This window comes from Bombina bombina, chromosome 2 (genome assembly GCF_027579735.1).
Source record: "Bombina bombina isolate aBomBom1 chromosome 2, aBomBom1.pri, whole genome shotgun sequence".
Classification (NCBI taxonomy): Eukaryota; Metazoa; Chordata; class Amphibia; order Anura; family Bombinatoridae; genus Bombina; species Bombina bombina.
In genome coordinates this window covers 1,291,260,121-1,291,285,943 of record NC_069500.1, presented here as the reverse complement: position 1 = coordinate 1,291,285,943, position 25,823 = coordinate 1,291,260,121, and the positions used below count along the sequence as shown (strand labels likewise).

The 25,823-nt window shown below is 36.3% G+C and overlaps 1 protein-coding gene across 1 annotated transcript in view; it reads right to left on the bottom strand.

Annotated features, from left to right (window-relative positions):
• PROM1 (prominin 1) overlaps positions 1 to 25,823 on the bottom strand; it is a 395,265-nt gene that overhangs the window by 118,024 nt on the left and 251,418 nt on the right. Inside the window, exons 7-9 of the mRNA XM_053704117.1 lie at positions 8,330 to 8,547; positions 8,077 to 8,151; positions 2,834 to 2,897 (exon numbers count right to left, since the gene is read on the bottom strand). Of these exons, the coding sequence (XP_053560092.1) occupies positions 2,834 to 2,897; positions 8,077 to 8,151; positions 8,330 to 8,547 (357 nt within the window). The remainder of the gene's footprint in view (positions 1 to 2,833; positions 2,898 to 8,076; positions 8,152 to 8,329; positions 8,548 to 25,823) is intronic.

Sequence of the window (25,823 nt, the reverse complement as noted above, 5' to 3'; positions counted from 1 at the left end):
CCCAGGAATTTTTTTATGTCTGAAGTATTAAACATAAATGCACATTTACCTTGTAGTTCACATTATCTAAATAGTAGCTATGGGCCACCATATCTGCATATAGAAGAAATACTAAGGCAGCAATGTACTAACTAGAATTATGCTCATAAAATATGGCATATTCATAAAAAAATACTTAATATGAAGAAAAATCAAAAAGATTTTCTACAGTATCAAAAGTGTTTAATTGTGCTTAGCTCTTAAGCAAAATGATGAACACTTTCCTTTCTAATAAATATATTGGCATCATACATTACATTTATTTACAAAAATAATTTTATCACTATAAGGTTGTGCATTATTTTTTTAATCCAGATTTTTTGAAGAACTTAATTTAGTAAAAGAAGTCAGAGCATCAAAACTACAAACAAGACACATTTGTCCCAGAACTTACACAAAAAAGATTTGGTAACCATGTTTTGTTTGATTGATAAAATGCTCAAATAATCAAAAAGCTAAATAAAAATGAATCTCAAGCACAACATATATTTTAACTGATGGGTGGATAACATATAATTAGGAGGTGGTTGTGAAGGAGGGATGAGATACACGGTAATGAAAAAGATCTGAACCATACTTTGCACAAAACTTACAAGGAATGGCTGTGCATTATTCCAAATCAGGTCCAAAAAAACGAAATTAGTAATGAAAAAATAAACATAACATTTGTTAAATACATCGGCACATTGTGTGTTTTCAGTAAAATAATGTATTTTCTACTCCCTAGACTTTTACTTGCTAATATATATGTTTATAGACTGAATTAAGCGTGTCATATAGTCATAAGTGTTAGATATGTAGGTTCTATCAGATGTAAAACTATGCATGAAGTTCTATGTTCTGTTATTCATTGTAAAGAAATATGGTTAATTCAAAACATAATTATTGCTAATAACTTTGGTCTATTACAACCCATTGGAAGAGCTGTTTGATGCATCCAACATGACTGTTTAAATTCAGAGCCATTCCAATCTATGACAAAACCCAGTTATTGTGTGTTTTTTTACAGTGGATTTGTACCATGTTAACTTAAGGCAGCTATTCAAATAGATTGGAAGGACTTAGAAAACCAAAGTTGCATACAATGTTTGTGTTACAGTCTAGCAGCTAAGCTTATTTCCTCTCTGTCCTCTAAAGCCATCTTCTTCACACCCTCACCCATGCTTCTCTTTACCAAAATCCAGCACCAGCCTCACAAGCTAGAGGAACTAATTAACTGCATTAAACCAGGTAGCCACCATCTACCCATAGCTATTATTCCTAATCTGACACTTTTCAATCAAACAGCTACCACTCTTGTAACAGATGGGTCCACTCACCCGTCATCCCTCTCAGTAACTGCTAGCTTGATCATAGTATTATCATTTAATTAGAAAGCACCAACATATTACACAGCACTGTAGTATTAAGGTAATATGATTACAAAGTAGGATAAGTAAAGGGAGTTAGAGAAACCATAAAGTGTAGAGTGTCCAGTGAGTTACTGTTTGAATATTAAATAAATAATTGTAAAGTTTTAGTTCCGATACAGTAATAGATTTTGCTAGATTGATTAAACATTTGTTTGTGTAAAGTGAAGCCAGTGAAATGTTACATTATTAAAATAATAGGAATTACTAATTGTACAGTTCATTAATAAATATCATTGGATACCTGAAAAGCCGCATTCAAAATTATTAGGCGTTTATCCTCAATATTGAATTAATTAACTATATTTCATGATTCAAATAGAGCAGGCAAGTTTAAAATCTAGTTTATTTTTATTATCTAATTCGCTTTGTTCTCTTGAATGGTAGCGGATTGAAATCATCCCGATATGATTCGATCAGGATGATTGACAGCCCCTGCTAGCGGCCGATTCGCCACCAGTGAGCAGGGGGCGACATTACACAAGCATTTCACTAGAAATGCTTGTGCAATTATAAATGCGGACAGCGTATGCTGTCGGCATTTAGCTATGTCGAGAAGACCTGATTCGCTATAGAGAATATAGCCAATATAGACATTTAATAACATTTAATAAATCTACCCCATTGAGTTTTTCTAGTTCATACCAAACTATTTTTATCTAATGTAAAGAAAAGTTATATTCTACCTTTTACATCTTTATTAGAAGAGATGGTGTGTGAAAAGCAGGACCCCTACCCATTTGTCCCCTATAAATGCTACCTTTGCATATTATACCCATGTTTATAGCACTGCATAATCTGTTTGCGCTCTACAAATAACTGGCAATAATAATGATAATAAAAGACAATACATTTGGTCTTCCACATCTATTAAAACTAAAGGAACATGAATCCCCAAAATGTTTCATTCAAGAGAACAGAGCAAATTAGATCATAGAAATAAACTAGATGTACTGATCCTTAAGCAAAATGTTAAATGTTGTAGGCTAAGGAAGGATCTTTGACTAGTATTTGAGATGCCCTAAATGAGAATTTGTGCAGATCTCTGCAGTCTCTACAAATGGTGTCCTGGTTGCTAAAAATCTACTGGTGTAAGTGTCCTGGAGTATTTCTCTAGCTTTATACTATATCCCAAATAGTCACTCTGTTATAATGTAATGTCAATAAAAGAGATGTTTTAAAATGATCTTATTTGTCTGCTACTTTAGAAATTGTTTATTGTTTGACACATCTAATATGTTGTTGTGCATTTATATTATGGTTATTTTTTAAAAGCATTATTAGTAGAATGATAAGTAAACATGATTAGTTTTTGGTTGTGCAACTAAAAATAGGTCACTGGAGGTAAATTAAGCAGAACAAATACTTCAGTATATGTTCCTTACCTTCTTCAATATTTCTTGTCTGGTTATGTACCATTTCTGGTGTATTATTAAATGCAGCATAACCCTAAGCAAGTAAAACAAAAACAGGTTTAAACAGATATTTTAATATTATAAAACAGATCTTCCAATCATCATGCATAATGCTCTAACAATATTTTTCTAAGAGTCTACATACTTTTATTAATTCATAAATCATCCATAAGATATGGAGGCACAGCATACTTAATGATAGGCTTTCATTCTTCACAACTTGTCAATCAGTATGCTATAGGTTTTTGATATATGGTAGAAACTTAAAAACAAATTACATATTCAACAAAGTACATTAAGGTTATGGCGGTGACATGTGAGAGTAAAAGTAATAACATTGAAAACTCTATAAATATATGAAATCCCTGCTGCCAAATACCACATATAATTGCTCAAAAATAGATAAATCACAAGATATATAAAGCAACTACATAATTAATGAACATTCCTTTAAGTGCATTTTTTAATAGGTGCACTGTAATGTACGTTTTGTGTACTATTTTACTTGACTTTGATTGCAGGCTATGCTTTTTATGAGAGATGCACATGCCAATACATTTATCTACCTATATACACAAAGCATTCTATATAATCTGCCCCCACCCCGCCTGCATAGGTTTTGCAAACAAAATGTTCAGTCTATTGCAGCAAATTGGACAGGAGGTTTGAGGTAGGAGATATGGTTTTATTAAATTTGCCCTTTAAAACATAATCAATTTGATATGAAGAATGATATTGTAGTCGGGGTGGCTGTAACCATTAAAACTGGGTGCTATCCAACAACGTCACAAAACATATCAAGAGTGTAGGATGTCCAAAACAAAAAATTTAAACCTAAACTAATACCGTTATAAAAAATCCCCCCCAAAAATAAAAACACCCCCTAATCTAATACTAAACAACCAATGGCCCTTAAAAGGCACAAACTATTAAACAGCAAAACCGCAAACCCCAACATCGCAAAATAAAAAAGTAATTAAACCCTAATCCGCAAATAACATAATTAAAATATTAACCCCTTAACCTCCAACACCCACATCGCAATAAACCTAATTAACCTATTAACCCCTAAACTGACAAACCCCCACATTGCAATGAACCTAATTAACCTATTAACCCCTAAACTGACAAACCCCCACATTGCAATGAACCTAATTAACCTATTTACCCCTAAACCGACAAACCCCCACATCGCAATAAACCTAATTAACCTATTAACCCCTAAACCGACAATCCCCCACATCGCAATAAATCTAATTAACCTAATAACTCCTAAACTGCCAACCCCCCACAACGCAAACTAATTTAATTACTAAGCCCCCCTAGCCAAACACCCCCTAAATTAACCACAATACTATGTTATACTTAAATAAAACCTAACATTAAATTACAAAAAATAATTTAAAATTACAAAAATAAAAAACTCTAAAATTACAGAAAAAGATAAACAAAATTATCAAAAATAAAAAAATGTAAACCTAATCCCTATGAAAATAACTCCCCCCCAAAAGGGCTTTTTGCAGGGCACTGCTCTAAGTTCACAAACAGCTCTTTTACATTTAAAAATTACTAAATCCCCCATAACAGTAACCCCCCCAGTAACTACCCCCACCCATAAAACCCACCAAAATAAAAAACTAACACTAAAAAAGCCTAAACTACCCATTGCCCCTAAAAGGGCATTCAGCTCTTTTACTGCCCTTTTAAAGGACAATCAGCTCTTTTCCAGCCTATTAAATCCCTAATCTTAAAAATAAAATAAATTTAAAAAAATCCTAACATTAAGCCCCAAATAGGTACTAATCGTTCCTTTAGTCCAGCGGAGAAGGTCTTCTTCCAGATGGCTCCATCATCTTCTATCTTCATCCGGAGTGAAGGCCGCTTCCCTGATACATGAATCCTCAGCGTCGGTCCTCAATGGCGGCAGTGATCCTCGGCGGCGCGGAGGCTCTTCTTCATGTGATCGCCCGTCCCACACTAAAGATTGAATACAAGGTACCCCATATTTACTGGGGTACCTTGCATTCCTATTGGCTGTAATTTTGAAATCAGCCAATAGGATGAGAGCTATTAAAATCTTATTTGCCGATTTGAACAGCCAACAGGATTTCAGTAGCTCTAATCCTATAGGTTGATTTCAAAATATCAGCCAATAGGAATGCAAAGTACCCCAAATTGATTGCGGTACCTTGCATTCAATCTTCAGTGTACAACGGACATCGGATGAAGAGGAGCCTTCATGCTGCCGCCATTGAGGACCGCTGCTGAGGTTCCACACATTGGGGAAGACAGCTCCGCACCTCCGCTTCGCCTTAGTTCCGGATGAAGATAGAAGACAATGGAGCCGCCTGGAAGAAGACCTTCTCCGCCAGACTTCAGGAACGGTGAGTACCTATTTGGGGCTTAGTCTTAGGCTTTTTTTTATTTTTTGGGGTGGCTTTTTTTTAGATTAGTGCTTTTTAAGCTGGAAAAGAGCCGATTGCCCAGGGAAAAAGCTGAATGGCCTTTTAAGGCAATTTTTAGTGTTAGGTTTTTTTTATTTTAGGGGGTTTGGTGGGTAGGGGGTTTTACTGTAATTAGTAATTTGTTTAGGTAAAATAGCTGTTTAACTTAGGGCAATGCCCTACAAAAGCCCTGTGTAATTTTAGCTTTGGGGTTTGTAGTTTTTTTAAAAAAATAGACTGCCCTCTGTGCAGGCTTATCGCCTAGTATTATATATATATATATATATATATATATATATATATATATATATATATAGATATATATATAGATATATACAGATATGTATAGATATATACATATATATATATATATAGAAATATATTTAAAAATACTTAAAACCTATTCTGCTATGTAAAGAACATTGGAATGTAATATATTTACAGTAAATACATAGTTAAAATTGTATTAAAGATGAATATTGCATAAATATGTTTTTTTAGATGTTTTCACCAACAGAACGGGAAAAGGCACCAATACACTTATATATGTCTATATATGTATTTATGTGTTTATATGAATATATATGGCTGTAAATGCATTCACATATAAATACATTAATACATATGTACACACACACACACACATACTGTGTATATAAATATAAATATATATATATATATATATATATATATATATATATATACATACACACACACACATACACATACATACATACATATCTCTCTTTAGTAATGTATCTATATGTATCTCTATGTTAATCTAACCTCCACAGCCCACATTACAATGGATTATAATTTGGGATTCAAAACCTTTGAATTCAGTTAGTGTTTTTTTCCCCTTTTAAAGCATTCTAGTCCATTCTAATTAGTTACAACTGAACTGTAATACCATAGGTGAGAGATTTCCAATAAGATTATTAATTTGGGGAGTTCCCCTAACAACATATATAAAGTAGAAGGTTTCTAGCTGACATGACCAATGGAAAAGAAAGTAAATAACAGTTTATTATAAGCCCCGATAGATGAGCTTTGGTAAATAGTTATTAAAACAAACATTGAACAATCCTTAAAGGGACACTGAACCCAAACATTTTCTTTTGTGATTCAGATTGAGCATGCAGTTTTAAGCAACTTTCTAATTTACTCCTATTATCAAATTTTCTTCATTCTCTTGGTATCTTTATTTGAAAAGCAAGAATGTAGGTTTAGATGTGGGACAATTTTTGGTAAACAACCTGGGTTGTTCTTGCTGATTGGTGGATAAATTCACCCACCAATAAACAAGTGCTGCCCAGCATACTGAACCAAAAATTGCTTAGATGCCTTCTTTTTCAAAAGATAGCAAGAGAATGAAGAAAAATTGATAATAGGAGTTAATTAGAAAGTTGCTTAAAATTGCATGCTCTATCTGAATCACAAAAGAAAAGAATTGGGTTCAGTGTCCCTTTAATGAACTAAAAAGAAGGTCTGTATTATGTTATGCACCATAGGAAGTGTTTACATTTCTGTAGCTTGTAACTAATTCAGTATGATTCCAAATAGGTGATTGCTCATTTGGTCTTTTTTAGGCTCAGATACTTTATGTTTGCTTCATACACAAAAAGTGTATAGCTTCTATTTAAATCTGCTAATTGTGAATTTTCCGGGGATTTAAAAAAATGTTTAGCATTGTAATTTCTTTAAGGGACAGTAAAGTCAAAATTACACTTAAATGGATTTGATAGATCATGAAGTTTTAAACAACTTTCCAATTTACATCTATTACCAGTATTGCTTAGTTCTCTTGGTATAATTTCATAAAGAGTAATCCTAGGTGACTTTAGGAGCGTGCACTTACCTTTAGCCATCCGGCTGCAGTGTTTGCATAGCATGTTATACATAGCTGCAAACACTACTGCCATAGATTGTTAAAGACACATGCACGCTGCTCACTCCTACCAGCCTACCTAGATTTACTTTTTAACCAAGGATACAGAGAGAACAAAGCAACTTTGATATTAGAAGTAAATTGGAAAGTTGTTTAAAATTGCACAATCTACCAGGATAACCAAAGTTTAATTTTGACTTTACTGACCCTTAAAGGTTTCCCTAATTTTTATTTGGTATATAATCAAATGAATCCATTTTAATCTTGTCTGGTCATCATCCAGGCAGTGGTGGCCGGCAGTTTACCTAGCCAACTACTCACAAAAAAACAAAAAAGTAAAAAACAAAGGAAGTCTTTAACTGGAAAAATAAATAAACAAATGTTATAGTATATTTAATCTAAAATAGTCGCATTTGTTTTGTGAAGGGCACATTCTAATATTTTGATGGACTTTTTACAAAATGATCTTTATAGTATTTAACTGCACTATGGGGTTAAACACATACTAAACACATAACAACAGAAGTTGGGTACCTAATGCTGCAGGTTAAGATGAAGATATTAGCGAAAAACAGTTCACCCAGAGAAGCAGCATTAGTGTCTCATGTAAGAATCATACTCCACATAATAGTGCTCATACTCAACATAATAGTGCTCATACTCAACATAATAGTGCTCATACTCAACATAATAGTGCTCATACTCAACATAATAGTGCTCATACTCAACATAATAGTGCTCATACTCAACATAATAGTGCTCATACTTAACATAATAGTGCTCATACTTAACATAATAGTGCTCATACTCAACATAATAGTGCTCATACTTAACATAATAGTGCTCAAAAACCACTGGAAATAGGGTAGAATGTTGCTTACCTTTTGAACCAAGTTGCTGAGATCAGTTCTGAGGACATTATTTAACTTGAACAGATGTGGGCTTACATCCGGTAACTATAAAGTATAGAAGAAAGTTACATAAAACAAGATCTATTTATTAAGAACCAGTAATATGCTGGAATAAGTAATGCCTACCAGTTATACACTACTTCCTTAAGCCTAAAGACTTGACAAAAGCATTGTACGAACACATGTTAAAAATATACATATTCCAAAAGTTGATCTTACTTACCGCGCTGAAATTTGAATTGATCGTTAACTGGCTTAAAGAGTTTTTTATAACATTACACGGCTTCATAGCAACATCAGTTGAGCAGGCCGGATCACTGAGTGTGCTGTTGAGTTGCAACTTGGCTTCAGTAAGGTTTGCATGCAATCTGTTGGTGGCTTCTTGCAGTACTTCTACGGCCACACTTACATTTTCCAAAGCCTCTTTTGTCTCTCTGATTGCTGGGGACAAATCACAAGCACAATAAAAAGTACAAAATGCTGACAAGGGAAAATACTACTTTAAAGGGACATAATACGCATATGCTAAATCACTTGAAAGTGATGCAGCATAACTGTAAAAAGCGGACAAGAAAATATCAACTGAGCATCTCTATATAAAAAAGGATGATATTTTAACTCAAAATGTCTTCAGCTCACCAGAGTAAGTGCTGTGTAAATAGTTATGCTATTCAGCTACTGTAAAGCTACAAAAAAACAAAAACAAAAAAAACAATAGCCAATCAGCTTTAGCAGTGCTGAGGTAATGTTTTGCCTTTGCTGTGATCTCATGAGATTTCATAGAACTTACTTAAAGGGACATGAAACCCCAAAATTGTCTTTCATAATTAATATAGAGAATACAATTTTAAACAACTTTCCCATTTACTTCTATCATTTAATTTGCTTCTTTCTCTTGTTATCCTTTGCTGAAAGGTTTATCTAGGCAAGCTCAGAAGCAGCAGAGAACCTAGGTTCTAGCTGTTGATTGGTGGCTGCATATATATATATATATATATATATATATATATATATTGACTGTGATTGGCTCACCAATGTGTTTAGTTAGAAACCATTAGTGCATTGCTGCTCCTTCAACAAATGATGAACCAAGAGAATGAAACAAATTAGATAATATAAGTAAATTAGAAAGTTGTTTAAAATTGTATTCTCTATCTGAATCATGAAACCAAAAATTTGGGTTTTATGTCCCTTTAAACTGAATAGGAAAATAACATGACTGTGCCTACACATGACAGAGGCACACTCCCTTGCAAGTCCTGGGACAAGCATCCTGACAGGCTGCTTAAAGTCTCTTTACAGTGGGATGTGAATACATAGAAAATTTGAGGTAAAATATATTCCTTTTTTTACATAGAGATGTTCAGGTGATATTTTCTAGTCAGCTTTCTGCAGCTATGCTGCATTACTTTCATGTGTTTCAACATTAGGGTATTATGTCCCTTTAATTAGAAATCACTGTATCTTCATTTAAAAAATGATCTGCAGACTTTAATTACATTCACTCACATACATATGCATTACAGATGCAAACACATTATGCAGTAGCTGTATTCCAATATATTCTAATACCTCAGTAATTCAACCACTACATTTTCTTGTTTGAGCAATAACTTTATAGTTGACTTATTTGGTAGTTGGCAAATAACTACATTGATACTATATCAATATATTTATTCTTATAGGTATACAATGATATTGATGAATTGCTAAGCAAATGATAACACCCTCTTTAAACCATTGTGGTTTTTCTCACAAAGCCTTCACCTTCCAGGTGCTGCTGTTTGAGAAGGCAGTGGAAAATATTGTGCAGCTTTGATAAAAGTTGAAGGCTATTCGGCAATAGGTAAAGGAAGAATCCCTGCACAAATCCCAAGAGATTTATAACAAATATACAAAATGATGAGTATGCATGACTAAGGTTTGTAGTTGGCTCTCAGCAGTTATAATATAGCAGCTGAAATTAGTGACACAATGTTGCCTGACCTACAATGCCACAACTAACAATGCATACCAGCCAACTAGCTACACCAAGCTCTTATTCTGACCTTAACATTAGTTTTAGCCTATAACCTAAACATATAATGTGTGCCTACCTGATAAATTATTTTTTTGATGGTAGTGAGAGTACATGAGCCATTACTGCTGGGAAATATCACTGCTGACGACTAAAAGGAGGCAAAGATTCTCAAAACTCCAAGAGCCATTTAAACCCCCTCTCAGGCTGTGGAATCCATGAGTAAATGGGTGGGAAGACACCTAATTACCAACCACTAAGACTGAATGACTTTCCAGTTAAAAGCTATCCCAAAAGAAAAGAAAGTAAAGAAGACCAAGCTAAAAAACAGAAGACTCCTTTTAAAAAGCCCATAAAGTAGAACCTAATTCCTGCTTCCAAGAAGCCACACTTAAAGGGACAGTACACTGTAAAATTGTTTTTATATTAGTCTATTTTCAATGACTTGTTATACCAGTTGCAGAGTATAAAATGTATGAGAAATTGCATTTTCAGTTTTATTTGTGTATATAAAGTATGAAGCTGAAACTCCAGTATTAAAACTTTCAGTATAGGTTGTGAAACCACAAGCTAAATCAGCTATTTCAAATACCGAAATAGGAGTAAAGTAGCTACTTGTAAATAATTTAATACACTCCAGCAGGTAAAATGGATCATTGGGAACAATTTAAATGGGAGAAATTTTTTGGGTGAACTGTCCCTTTAACAACCGCTTTAACTAGGAAGCAAAAGTAATGACTTTAGTTTTGTGACTCATACATGGACAAATGAAAAGAACCTTTAAAAATGCAAACAAAAAAAATCTTATCTTAAAAGAAAATAATATAAGATAAGGTACCTCACAAGGAAAAGAAAACAAAGCAGACACTCTTCTGGTGAAAATACTGCAAAATAAACAATCACTTTCAAAATAATGCTTAAGCCATTCATAGGTTTAAAGAAGAGTTTTTAAAATTTCTAAAAGCACTAAGCGCATTTAAAAGTCAGTAGTTAAGAGTTTTATGGTACAACGCCATAAGATAAAACTCATAACTAAAGTGCTAAAAAGTACACTAACACCCATAAACTACCTATTAACCCCTAAAGCAAGGCCCTCCAGCATCACAAACACTAAAATAAAAATTTTAACCCCTAATCTGCCGCTCCGGACATCGTCACAACTAAAATAAACATATTAACCCCTAAACCGCTGCACTCCCACCACGCAAACACTAGTTAAAAATTAACCCCTAATCTGCCGTCCCTAATATCGCCGCCACCTACTTACATTTATTAACCCCTAATCTGCCGCCCCCAACATCGCCGCCACTATACTAAATGTATTAACCCCTAAACCTAAGTCTAACCCTAACCCTAACACCCCCAGCTTAAGTAGAATTACAATAAATCTAAATAAAAATTAATATTATTACCTAAATAATTCCTATTTAAAACTAAATACTTACCTATAAAATAAACCCTAAGATAGCTACAATATAACTAATAGTTACATTGTATCTAGCTTAGGGTTTATTTTTATTTTACAGGCAAGTTTGTATTTATTTTAACTAGGTAGAATAGGTACTAAATAGTTATTAACTATTTAATAACTACCTAGCTATTTATCTGTAAAATAAAATCTAACCTAAGTTACACTAACACCTAACACTACACTATAATTAAATAAATTAACTAAATTAACATTTAAATAAATTAAATTAGCTAAAGTACAAACAAAAACAAAACACTAAATTACAGAAAATAATAAACAAATTACAAGATATTTAAACTAATTACACCTAATCAAAATCCAAATAAAATACTATCTAAAAAAACCTAAGCTCCCCATTGCCCTGAAAAGGGCATTTGGATGGGTATTGCCCTTAAAAGGGCAGTTAGCTCTTTTGCGGCCCATACCCTAATCTAAAAATAAAACCCACCAATACACCCTTAAAAAAACCTAACACTAACCCCCTGAAGATCTATTTACTGTTCTGAAGACCGGACATCCATCCTCCAGAAGTCTTCATCCAACCTGGCCGAAGTCCTCAACTAAGCCAGGAGAAGTCTTCATCCAAGCCGGGTGAAGTGGTCCTCCAGACGGGCAGAAGTCTTCATCCAGACGGCATCTTCTATTTTCATCCATCCGACACAGAGCGGCTCCATCTTCAAGGCATCCGACGCGGAGCATCCTCTTCAAACAAAGTCTTCTTACTGAATGACGGTTCCTTTAAGTGACGTCATCCAAGATGGCGTCCCTTAGATTACGATTGGCTGATAGAATTCTATCAGCCAATTGGAATTATGTAGAAAAAATCCTATTGGCTGATCCAATAAGACAATAGGATTGAGCTCGCATTCTATTGGCTGTTCGTTTGAAGAGGATGCTCGGCGTCGGATGTCTTGAAGATGGACCCGCTCACCGTCAGATGGATGAAGATAGAAGATGCCGTCTGGATGAAGACTTCTGCCCGTCTGGAGGACCACTTCACCCGGCTTGGATGAAGACTTCACCCGGCTTCGTTGAGGACTTCAGCCCGGTTGGATGAAGACATCTGCCACTTCCTTGAGGGTGGATGTCCGGTCTTCAGAACAGTAAGTCGATCTTCAGGGGGTTAGTGTTAGGTTTTTTTTAAGGGTGCATTGGGTGGGTTTTTATTTTTTAGCTTAGGGTTTGGGTCGCAAAAGTGCTAACTGCCCTTTTAAGGGCAATGGGGAGCTAAGGTTTTATTTAGATAGTATTTTATTTGGGGGGTTGGTTGTGTGGGTGGTGGGTTTTACTGTTGGGGGGTTGTTTGTATTTTTTTACAGGTAAAAGAGCTGATTACTTTGGGGCAATACCTCACAAAAGGCCCTTTTAAGGGCTATTGGTAGTTTAGTTTAGGCTAGGTTTTTTTTATTTTGGGTAGGCTTTTTTTTTATTTTGATAGGGCTATTAGATTAGGTGTAATTAGTTTAAATATCTTGTAATTTGTTTTGTTTTTTTCTTTAATTTAGTGGGGGGGGGTTTGTACTTTAGCTAATTTAATTTAATTTATTTAATTGTTGTTAATTTAGTTAATTTATTTAATTATAGTGTAGTGTTAGATGTTAGTGTAACTTAGGTTAGGTTTTATTTTACAGGTACTTTTGTATTTATTTTAGCTAAGTAGTTATTAAATAAATAAATAGCTATTAAATAACTATTTAATAACTATTCTACCTAGTTAAAATAAATACAAACGTGCCTGTAAAATAAAAATAAAACCTAAGCTAGATACAATGTAACTATTAATTATATTGTAGCTAGCTCAGGGTTTATCTTACAGGTAAGTATTTATTTTTAAATAGGAATTATTTAGGTAATAATATTAATTTTTATTTAGATTTATTGTAATTATATTTAAGTTAGGGGGTGTTAGGGTTAGGGGTTAATAAATTTAGTATAGTGGCGGCGATGTTGGAGGCGGCAGATTAGGGGTTAATAAATGTAGGTAGGTGGCAGTGATGTTAGGGACGGCAGATTAGGGGTTAATATTTAACTAATGTTTGCGAGGCGGGAGTGTGGCAGTTTAGGGGTTAATATGTTTATTATAGTGGCGGCGACGTTGGGGCGGCAGATTAGGGGTTAATAAGTGTAGGTAGGTTGTGGCGAAATTGGGGGCAGAAGATTAGGGGTTAATAAATATAATGTAGATCTTGGGGGCAGCAGATTAGGTGTTCATAAGTATAATGTAAGTGGCGGCGGTGACCGAAGCGGCAGATTAGAAGTTAATAAATATAATGCAGGTGTCTGCGATGTCAGGGGCAGCAGATTAGGGGTTAATACGTGTCAGATTAGGGGTGTTTAGACTCGGTGTTCATGTTAGGGTGTTAGGTGTAAACCTAAATTTTATTTCCCCATAGGAATCAATGGGGCTGCGTTACTGAGTTTTATGCTGCTTTTTTTTGCAAGTGTTAGACTTTTTCTCAGCTGGCTCTCCCTGTTGATTCCTATGGGGAAATCGTGCACGAGCACGTATGACCAGCTCACCGCTGACTTAAGCAGCGCTGGTATTGGAGTGCGGTAAGGAGCACAATTTTGCTCAATGCTCACTTCTTGCCTTTTAACGCCGGGTTTGTAAAAACCCGTAATACAAGCACTGTGGGTAAATAAGCGGTGAGAGAAAACTGCACGTTAGCACCACACAGCTCATAACGCAAGACTCGTAATCTAGCCGATATTTTGTAAAAATTAAAGAATTTCTAAAAATTATGAGAAATATTGGCAAAAGCTATGTTTATCACACCAGGAACGATTGAGATATCAAAACTAGTGAAAAACTAACTTTTTCCAGGCTGCATTGCCTGAATAAAGGTCTCCTCTAGCTAGTGAAGGAAAATAAAACCTAGTTTATGAATCAAGAGATTAATCTATGGGCCCTTAAATTAAAAGGCCCGAGATAAAAAAAAGAAGAATATGGAGTCAGTGGTAAAGACCAGATAAATTCAAGTTACTTCCTTCATTGATAAGAAAACTAGAGGTTCCCCTTCAAAGATCAAAATATTCCACAGCAGAGACATTGTCTAATTTGAAAAAAAAATTAGACGTGTCTCATTTGAGAAAAGGCCAAGTGTGAGAACCAAGAAGATTGCACAAAGTTCATTGGTAACCTCGCCACCTGAGGAAACCAACTCTTTGCGCTCTCCTCAACTCCCAGATAATATTAATTATAGCCCAAGTGCGACGAATAAAGAATGCCGCCAGAAGACTGTAGTGGTGAATAAACCATTAGAATAGAGACTGAACTTGAATCTGAATTGATCCTTTAAAGAAAGTCGGATGGTATAGTCTACAAAAAAATCTCAAGAGATAAAACTCATAATTGAGGAGAAAGAACTAGACTCATTTTCACATAAAAGTGAAGGGAATGCAATTCCCAAGCAATATCAAAGCTGTTGAAAACAGGAAAACCTTGTAGAGAAAAAAGAGTGTGTCCGATTTTATTATCCATAGGGTCCCTGAAAAAACAAACAAAAAAAACCCAGCTATCCTCAAAGGGAATAGTAAATCAAAAGGCTAAAGTCGTAATTGTCATGTGCACTTTGGGCAGTGCAGAGGGGAAAAAACTAAAGCCAAGCCACAGGATTCAAGGAATCAACCGACAAGTCCGCAAACTAACAAAGCGCACTAAAAACTATGCACACGAAAACCGAAGCATGCTAAAAGCCTACATGCGTACGTCAACAATGCTAAGAAAGCTAGATACATGCATGTGCATGCAAACCCAAAGCATACTAACTGGCAAGGTGCTAAAAAAGCCAAAGCATGGAAAACAAAAGAGTGCAAAGACATAAAACACAGTGGACTATTAGAAAACAAATAATAAGCCTACAAGCATTATAACGTTCTTAAAAATTAGACACACGAAAACAAAATATAAAAGATGTAAAATTCTATAAAGATCCCTTAAGTCCTTTATTATAGCCTATAGGCTAATTGAGTGCCTACAATAACAAACCCCATAATTACCTAGTAGGTACCCACACTACTGGACTTAACACTTGCAGGAAAATACTGCTTCCACTAGACATCCAATCCAGTGCTGTACGCGTGACTGCAGAGGATATATATATATATAGAGAGAGAGAGAGTATAACAATGATACCCCAGTAGGAGGCTAGGGACCAGTCCTTAAGACACCTGTGGCAGGCCTGTGACTAACTTCCACTGGGTGTAATTGTGCCACTACCCCATACTCTAAAAGCTTCCCTCTGTCAAACAGGAGCTCTCCGAGGGGAAACTGGGACTCAAATAGTCCTGAGGATCCCTCTCCAAAGAACATCTGGAGCACCTTCATTCCTCACCTTCCTCCTGCGGATGCAAAGATAAGACTAATTTTCAGTAAGGTAGGAGGGTTCTCCAAAGAACATCTGGAGCACCTTCATTCCTCACCTTCCTCCTGCGGATGCAAAGATAAGACTAATTTTCAGTAAGGTAGGAGGGTTTTTAAAGGGCTCTTGGAGTTTTGAGAATCTTTGTCTCCTCCTAGTGGTCAGGAGTGGTATTTTCCAGGAGTAATGGCTTGTGGAATCTCACCACCTTTATGAAAGAAACCTCTCCTTCCATCAAAAAATCTAACTATGATATTTTCGTGGATGGCAAGCTCTCCTATCAAGATCCCCCTCTACTTGTGACATTCTGGCCCTTAGATTGTAGTCAGTTATCTCACAGCTGCAAAAATCTAATTTTTATGTCAGTAGTACATTAACACTTTTTACACCTTTATTTGGAAGTATAAATTCCTAGCTTTGTCCAACCCAATGATTAGGCAGATGGTCAAGCAATTCAGGTCTATACTATGCAGGATATGGATAATGTCTACCTGTCAATAGAACTTCCTGACATACTGCCAAAAAACCCAACTCTCTACAGCTCTCTAGTTTGGTTGGATTCTATAAGATGACTCATCAAAGATTGTTTAAAAGGCAATGCTTACCTTAGGACCTGTGTATCTCATTAAGGGGAGGTCACTAATATGCTTTATGTTAAGGAGAGAAACTTGCTTTACAACATGATGCTCAGTAAAATAAGATGCTAATTTCTCTCCATATAGGTGCGTCACCAAGTTTGAAGGATAATAAATTAACATATACTTTTGTCCAAATAGGTTTAGGAAGCTTAATTATGTTTAACATATGAAATCATAGGGCAATGTTTAATTTCCAGCTATAGCGAATCATATCCGCTTGACATCACTTAATACAGACAGCATACGCTGTCCGCATTTATCATTGCGCCAGCATTTCTGGTGAAATGCTTGCACAATGCTGCCTTACATCTCCGCGGTCATTATATGCCAGAACTAGAGGCATATTTCTATTCAAAAAAATAAACTTACTTTATAACATACACAAAAAGACAAAAACACCACCACAGTAGATAAATGTAACTATTCACTTCACATATCACAAAGCTATTTCAACACATCCTTTACCTTTAATAGCCCTTTCCACCTTGACTTCAAGCAAAAAAAAAAAAAAGAAAAGAAAAAAAAACAGCAAAAACATCATGGACTAATCAGATGGACACAAACATGGAAACAATAAACAGTGATACCACATAAACAGATGCTTATTAAAATGTTACTGTAATTTATTAGACTTTTTTGTTTCATCCCTCTTGGTTCCACCCTTGATTATTTGTCAGATTCTGCCATTTTGATGGTCTATAATCACATATACTAAAATGGTATGTAGCATTTATCCCCACATACAGGTGGCAGTTATATACTGTGTATATCTAAATATAGACAAGCTACACAGATTGCTAGTTATAATCAATAACTGACTCCATAAACAAATGTAATGCATGGAAATAAAATAAATAGAAAAAATAGTCCCACAATTTGCTTGTGCAACAACAAACGGAACTCTTCTATAAATTGGGTATTAAGCCCCCATAGGTCCTATCAACAACACCTCTGTTTTTTTAGGATATTTAACTTTACGTTTGAAGACCAGCATGGAGACTACCTGTATAATGGTGCTGTCATCATTCATGATAGATAAATATGATTAGACATAATGAATCAATCACAATCACTAATAATTTTTCGACAAATTCACCTTTAATAGAAAGGTTAAAATTGAAATGTGCATGAATGCATTTCAATGTGAAATAGAAGCATGTTTGCGATATACTCCGTTAGCAACAATGCTTCTAGTAAAAATAATTACTGTTTTTCTGCAGCATACACACATATTCTGTGAGGGTCCGTGCACCAGTATTCAAACTACGCACCTTCTCAGAGAGTCAGTGGTGGCTTCTCTGAGACCAATAACATCTTCAAAGAAGCAATACAGCCATCTTCAGCTCTCTGAGCTTTAATACAGGTGCACAGGCCCTCACAGGATATGTGTGTAATCCGCAGAAAAAACGTAATAACATACTAGAAGTATACGGCAAAAATGCATCTATTTCAAATTTAACTGCATTTTTGCACATTTCAATTTTGAGTTTCCAATATTTTAGATATTTTTGTAGATAAATAATTTGATAAACTTTTCTAAACGATTGTGATTACAACCCCCCCCCCCCCCCAGTGCTTTCTATGAATATAAACATAAATGTACAATTGGCTTGATACATTCAGAAATATATGCAAAGATGAACGACATCTTCTGAAACTTATTTCTATTTAGGACGAGAAATGACATTATAAATTAGTAGACCAAGTTAGAAATCAGAATTTATTTTTCCAACTACATAAAGGTAATCGATATCTCACGCAAATAACTTGCAACATTAGTTCAGCTATAGAGAATACATTATTGCAAAAACAAAAATGAAAATCTTGTTAAGAAGATCCCATTTAAAACAAGTTATGTATTGCTAAGGATTAACGTTATGAAAGCAAAGTGTTAGGTAATTCAATAAAAAAGTTATTTTTTTACATGGCTTGTGAACTATTTCTCCTCTAGGAAGATAATGATCTACATTCCTGTGTTCTGACTGCTTGTTGAACTGATGACTAATTTAAAACATATTTCAGCAAGAATTTCAGAAAACCTGGACAAATCAGATCAAAACCATCTTAGTTGCCTGCAGATATCTAACTCTTTGCTTTGTTATGGGCCCTCTGGCAATAAGAAATTTTGAACAAATCGTTTGACACAAACCTGTCTCTACAGCTCCTGCTACACTGTTCAGCATCAAGTTTAAAGGTATTATATTCCTAAACTAGTTTGGGATCACTAAAAGTCCTGTGTAATTTACTATTAACTTGCAATCTAATAAGAAAAGGCTTATTGGATGAAATGCATCATTTTGATTTATTTTTATATTGTCTTTGCATGTTTTGCAAATCTGTATTGTCCAGAAAATAAGTGATTAATAAGGAATTTTTTTTTTTGTTTTACTGGGACATAAAAAAGAATAATAATAAAACGTCTAATGTGCTACGGTATTTTATATTTGCAAAAACATGTTTAACCCCTTTGAAGTTAAAGTCACCTCCAGAGCCGAAATACAGTGCAATCGAGATCTGAATAAAAATAGTTTTTTGTGGCTATGCACATATGCTGCCCATAATTGGCTCACTAGCCTGTGGATTTACTCCTGCAACATTTCTTTATTACTAATGTGCAAAAAAGATCACAATAATGCTGTGACACTAGTTAGTTATATCTAGACTTGTCATAAAAATAAAACACAGGGAGATAAGGGGTGCGCTAGAGGGATAAGACGAGAGGTTTATCCACTCATAAATCTGGAACCTCCCTAATGAACTCAGGAATACTTGAAACAAATAGTGCAGTTAAGGGGGGCGCTCAAAGCAAATCCCCTATAATAATACTCTCAAATTAAGTGGTCTAAAAGATATCATTTATTATATTTAAAATAGAGAAAGGTTAATAGCAAGATGGGACGTCTCCCAAATCAGCTGCAGCTGAAAACAATCCAAACAAAAGAGCTAAGGTGTATATGGCATATACCGTAACCTAATATACACATATATTTTAAACAAAAACAATATCCGTTAATGTAATGCAGAAATAAAACCTCTAAAAACTGTAAAAAGATGCTTTCAGAGAAGAAACAGAAATTATTGGTATTTATAATTGTATCCAATGAAAATCAAAGTCTCATTGCATGTCATAAATGTTTGTGTAAGGAACTGCAGAAGTTCTCCAAATTGACTTTCTTAAGACTATCACAATCACAAACCATTTAATCCGAAGTCCAACCAAACCAATCCACAGGTACACAAGTGATATTCTGATATTCACAGGCTCCTCTTGCTTTTGGGTTATTCCTTCACTTTGGATTTTTGAAAGCCTCTAGCCATTCTCACAGCCAGCTCGATCCCTTTCGGTTTGCTTACCTCAGCGTTCTTCAAGCGTCCACGCTGGCTGGAAAAGGTAAAAATAGTAGACTTCAAGATATTTTAAATTCTTGTTGTGGCACACAGCACAGGATAGATCAACAGGTTTCGCCATACAGGCTTTATCAAGATCTGGTCCTGTGTTCATTGTGCTGTTTATTTAAAAGGTAGAGTACAATTTGGATTGATGATCTCACAGTTATAGTGTCATATGTGTCACGCCGCTCCCCTCTTCTCTGATGTGGCCGTTGCCACAGATGCAGGCGCTCCACCTGGTTACTAGGGACGCAGCGGTGTTACTGCAGTACGGCGGTGACGTCATCACCGCCCGACTTGCTTACCGCTCTCTGCACCTGGATACCTCCTTGGCACCAACCTGGGTCTATGTAAGTAGCTTCCTGTCATACTTACACTGCCCAAGTATAGGTGTTACTGTGTGTGCTTGTGCTGGATTGTTAATGTTACTGAACTGGATTGCCATAACGTTACTGAACTCTGCCTGCTTGACTACTCTGCTTGCTTAACCCCTAAAGCACTGGATTGCCATAACGTTACTGAACTCTGCTTGTCTGACCACTCTGCCTGCTTAGCCACACTATTGGTTTATCCCTGAACTGTTATATTACTGGTTTTCTTTTGTTCCTGTTTCCTGCCTGTTTTCGGTCCTTCTATTGGTTTATCCTTGAACTGCCATTCCACTGGATTTCCTTCCTGTTACCGCTAAAGACTACCCAGCCTACTGTGAGTACTGCTTACCTCATTTTGCAAACTTTCTCTGCTTTGGGATATTTCCTATAATTTCAGCTTGACACCAGGATAAGAAGACTACTGGCCAAGTTTGGTCTGATAGTGGAATATACCACGAGCATTACATTATACTTGGGCTATGGACCCAAATGAGGTAGCAAGAGCAGTTTATCTCCAAGGACAGATGTTGGGAACCCATACCATACAATTGCAGAGTGTGGATTCTAAACTAGAGGTTATAACTGCTAAGCTCTCCTCACTATTTGTAGTGAAGGATACCGTTCCTGTTGTAACACCGCCGGTCTCTGCTCCTAGTGCTGCAGCTTCTTCCCCTGATTTTGGAAGTATACCTGGATACCATTGTCTGATAAATATGAAGGTACTACTGTTTGTAGGGGTTTTCTTAACCAGTGCAGGCTGCACTTTTTCAATGATCCTCACACCTTCCAGTCTCATCAGTCAAAGGTCACCTTTTTCATTTTTTTATTGAAAGACAAGCCCTGGCTTGGGTCTCCCCCCTTTTGGAACAGAACGTTCAACTCCTGAACGATGCTGATGCTTTCATTTCTGCATTATCTTCTGTGTTTGGGACTTCTGGCCGTGCTTCTGCTGCAGAATACTCTCTCCTGGATCTCCGCCACAGTAATCGAACTGTGGCACAATATGCCATCGAGTTTTGCACCTTGGCACTTGAGACCACTTGGGATGGCATTGCTCTCAAGGCGGCCTTTAGGAGAGGCTTGCATGAACACATCAAGGAAGAACTTACTTATCGTGATGTTCCTTACTCCTTGGATGACTTTATAACACTTTGTATCAGACTCGATTCTTGCTTCCAGGAGAGACAAGCTGAGAGAGACAGAACTAGTAAAATCCTTCCCTCTCGTCCTACTACTCGTCCGGTCTCTACACTATCCTCTGCACCTCCAGCTACCTCAGTAGTGGAACCCATGGATCTCTCCTCCTTCAAACCCACAGAGTCTGAAAGGCAGAGAAGAAGGAGATTGAGACTATGCTTTTTTTGTGGCTCTAGCTCACACCAACTAAAGAATTGTGATATTCGGCAAGGAAAAGTCAATGCTTAGAGTATAATACTGGGGTACCTCTAAGCATGGTCACTACTAAATCCCCTCACTCCTCTCGGATCCTGGTACCTGTTACCCTTACCTTCCTTCAGAATTCTGTCCACGCTCATGCCTTCATCGATTCAGGGGCAGCTGGAAATTTTCTGGATCACCGTTTTATGATTCAGGCAGGGTTGCCTCTTCTGCAGAAAAGACATTGGGGCATATTTATCAAGCTCTGTATGGATCTTAATGCCCCGTGTTTCTGGTGAGCCTTCAGGCTCGCCGGAAACACAAGTTATGAAGCAGCGGTCTAAAGACCGCTGCTCCATAACCTGTCCGCCTGCTCTGAGGCCACGGACAGACATCACCAGAAATCAACCAGATCGAATACGATCAGGCTGATTGACACCCCCTGGTAACTGATAATCTCAATATCACACATTTCCCTTTTTCTTTTCTTTTTAAACAACAGAAAACTTAAAGTACATTTTTATTTTTTAACTGTAGTCTATGTGAAAAAACTTCAGTCCCTTTTAACATTGTTCAATTAGACGATTAGGTTTTTTGATATATCGACCTGACCTTGTTTGCATTGCATCACTGGCAGGCAAGTCAGTCGAGCTTTGCAAAGTTTCTCTGGCATCTTCATTCTCCAACTGCAATGGAGTGTTCAATATATCCTCACAGGTTTCCTTCACTGCCGAATTGTTGTGAACTGATGGAATAGCCATCAAATATCTACGATTCCTACGTAAACATTGCCCATCATTGGTTTGAACTACATACGATCTTGGAGAATATTGCTGGATAACTGTCCCTTCAGTATTCCAGCTGTTTGAACCTTGTACTCGCACAGGAGTTTGTACCTGAAGATTCTCCAAAGGCTTTGCAGCTCGGTCATAGTATTCATTCCTTTTTTCTCTGAGTTTCAATTTGGTTTCTATTACATGTTTTTGTGGGAACCTTTTCCAAGGTTTCACAACTGGTACTCGTGTGACCAGCTGTCTGCCAAACAATAATTCTGCCGGTGACTTCCCACATTTTAAAGGAGTAGCTCTATAGCTAAGAAGAGCCAGACATGGATCCTCGTCTGCATCTGTTGCTTTACGAAGTATGTTTTTCACTATTTTTACTCCAGCTTCTGCTAATCCATTTGCTTGTGGATATCCCGGGCTGGATGTTCGATGTTCAAATTCATAGGTACTGGCAAAAACCCTAAACTCTCTACAATTGAATTGAGGACCATTGTCTGATATTATTACTCTTGGAATGCCATGTCTCGCCAAAATTGCTTTTACTTTTTTGATCACTGTACATGCTGACTCATCTTCCAATAATGCTATCTCTGGGTAATTAGAGAAGTAATCCATTACTAAGATATAATGCTGATTTTTGAAAACAAACAAGTCCATTCCTAACTTTTCCCAGGGTGCCAACGGGAAGTCCGTATCCAGTATAGGCTCTTTAGGTAACTGAGGTCTGAATTTTTGGCAAGTCCGGGATTGAGTGATCATTGTCTCAATGTTTTCATTCATATTTGGCCAGTACAAAATGTCTCTAGCTCGTCTTTTTGTCTTTTCTATACCTGAATGACCTTCATGTAGTCTTTTCAGTATTTGACTTTGCAAACTCGCTGGTTCAATTATCTTTTGTCCTTTCAAAAGTACCCCTTTTATCAAAGAAATTTCAGAAATGTATGGTCTATACAGTGATGGCATTAGTGTCTTAGATTTGCCACTAGAAACTGCTTTCTTCACTTGACTTAAAAGAGCATCTGTTTCTGTAGCCTGTTCTATTGCTGCCCACATTGCATGACTAAACGGGGCTGTCTTCAAGATCAGATTGACGTGAACAGTCACCTCTTTCTGCAACTGTAAGTCCTCATTGTTAAATGGTAAGTAAGCTCGTGACAGAGCATCCGCTACCACCAACTCCTTGTCAGGTATAAAATCCAAGGTGAAGTCATACCTTTGAAGTCTCAGCAACAAACCTTGAATTCTTGGAGGTGCATCTATCAAGCCCTTTTGGTAGATGTGAATCAAAGGTTTGTGATCAGTTTCTGCTGAAAATACTCTTCCATACAAATAAACATGAAATTTTTCACATCCGTAAACTAGTCCCAGTGTTTCCTTTTCAATTTGAGCATATGATTTTTCAGTATCTGTCAATGCCCTAGATGCATAAGCCACAGGCATCCATCCCGAGCCTTGATTTTGAAATAGAACTGCTCCCAATCCATTTTGTGAAGCATCAGTTGACAACTTTGTTTTTGCTGTTGGATCAAAGAATTGCAGAGTTGGTGCAGTAGTAAGCATGTCCTTCAAAAACTTCCATTCTTTCTGGTGATTCTCTGACCATTCCCAGGCATAGTTTTTTCGGAGTAGTTGTCGCATTAGTACAGTTTTGTCTGGTAAATTAGGTATGAACTTGCCAAGGTAATTCACCATTCCTAGTAAGCGTTGTATATCTTGCTTATTTTCTGGCTGTGGCATTTCTGTAATTGCCTTAATCTTTTTCATGTCTGGTAAAACACCACCTCCTGTGAGTTGTTCTCCCAAATATTGAATTGAAGTTTTTCTGAATTGACACTGTCTTATTGAACTTCAAATTACAGTATTCTCCTTAGCAACATCTAAGACCATCTTTAGCCTTTCATCATGTTCTTGCTTGGTTTTACCCCAGATCAGAATATCATCAATGAATACGGTTGTGTCTGGTATTCGTTCAAGAAGTTGCTGCATGGTACTATGAAACACTTCTGGTGCTGAACACAACCCGAAAGGCAATCGTTTGTAACAGTACCTCCCATAAGGAGTATTAAAAGTGCAGAGTTTCATGCTTTCCTCCTCCAGTGGAATTTGCCAAAATCCTGAGGATGCATACAGTTTACTGAATACAGTTGCTCCACTTAGCTCCCCAAGCAATTCTGGTTTTGTTGGTAAATGGAAGTGTTCTCTTAAGATGCTTTTATTCAGTTCCTTGGGATCAATACAGATTCTGAGACCCCCATCCGGTTTTTCCACCAACACCATAGAATGAACCCATTCAGTAGGTGTCTTGATTTTCTTTATAATACCTTTATCCTCCATCCTGGCAAGTTCCCGTTTAAGACGATCCCTTAGAGCAACTGGAACATTTCGCATGGCATGTACTACTGGACGAGAACCTTCTTTTAGTTGTATTTTGTGTTGCATTGGAAGACATCCTATTCCTTCAAATACTGCAGCATAGTCTGTTAATAAATGTTCTATGTCCTCTTCTTTATTAGTTCCATCAATGGCATTTACCCTTTTAATCAGTCCTAAAGTTTCACACATTTGAAGACCCAGTAGAGCTGGTTTGTTTCCTGGAACTACCAGAATGTTCATTTTATGCATTTGATTTCCATATTCCAGGAACACACTGCACTTGCCAAGCACTGGGATAAAATCCCCATTATATGTCTTTAGTTTAACTGAGCTTTTCAGAAGTTCTGGTTTGTTCTTCAATTGGTGATACTTGCTCTCAGGCATCAAATTAGCTTGTGCACCTGTATCTACTTTGTAAGCAATATTAGTGCCATTTGTAATAGCTTCAATGACCCACTCCTTATCTGTAGCTTTGGTTAAGTCAAGTATTCCAATAAATAATTCTTCTGATTCCTCACTTTCTGATTGGTCAACAATGTGAACCGTTTTTTTAGCTTTACACATCTTTTGAAAGTGATTCCTTTTTCCACATTTTCTGCAGATTTGCCCATAAGCCTGACATTGTCTTATACCATGCTGCTTTCCACATCTGGTACATAGCCAGTCTGATTCAGGCTGAGAATTTGCTGTTTGTGTGATAAAACTTTTTCCTTTCATTTTATTTTCATAATGTGGATGCACTTTGTTTTTCCTCACTGTAACTGACATTACTGATGTTGCTGCTGTACTGTGGCAGAGTGTGCGCACTTGTTCCTGTGCTGCCTCTGAACTTTGACAAATTTCTACTGCCTTTTCCAGTGTTAAATCTTTCTCTCTGAGCAAGCGTTCTTTAACCCTTATATTTCTGCTGCCCATGACTAACTGGTCTCTGATT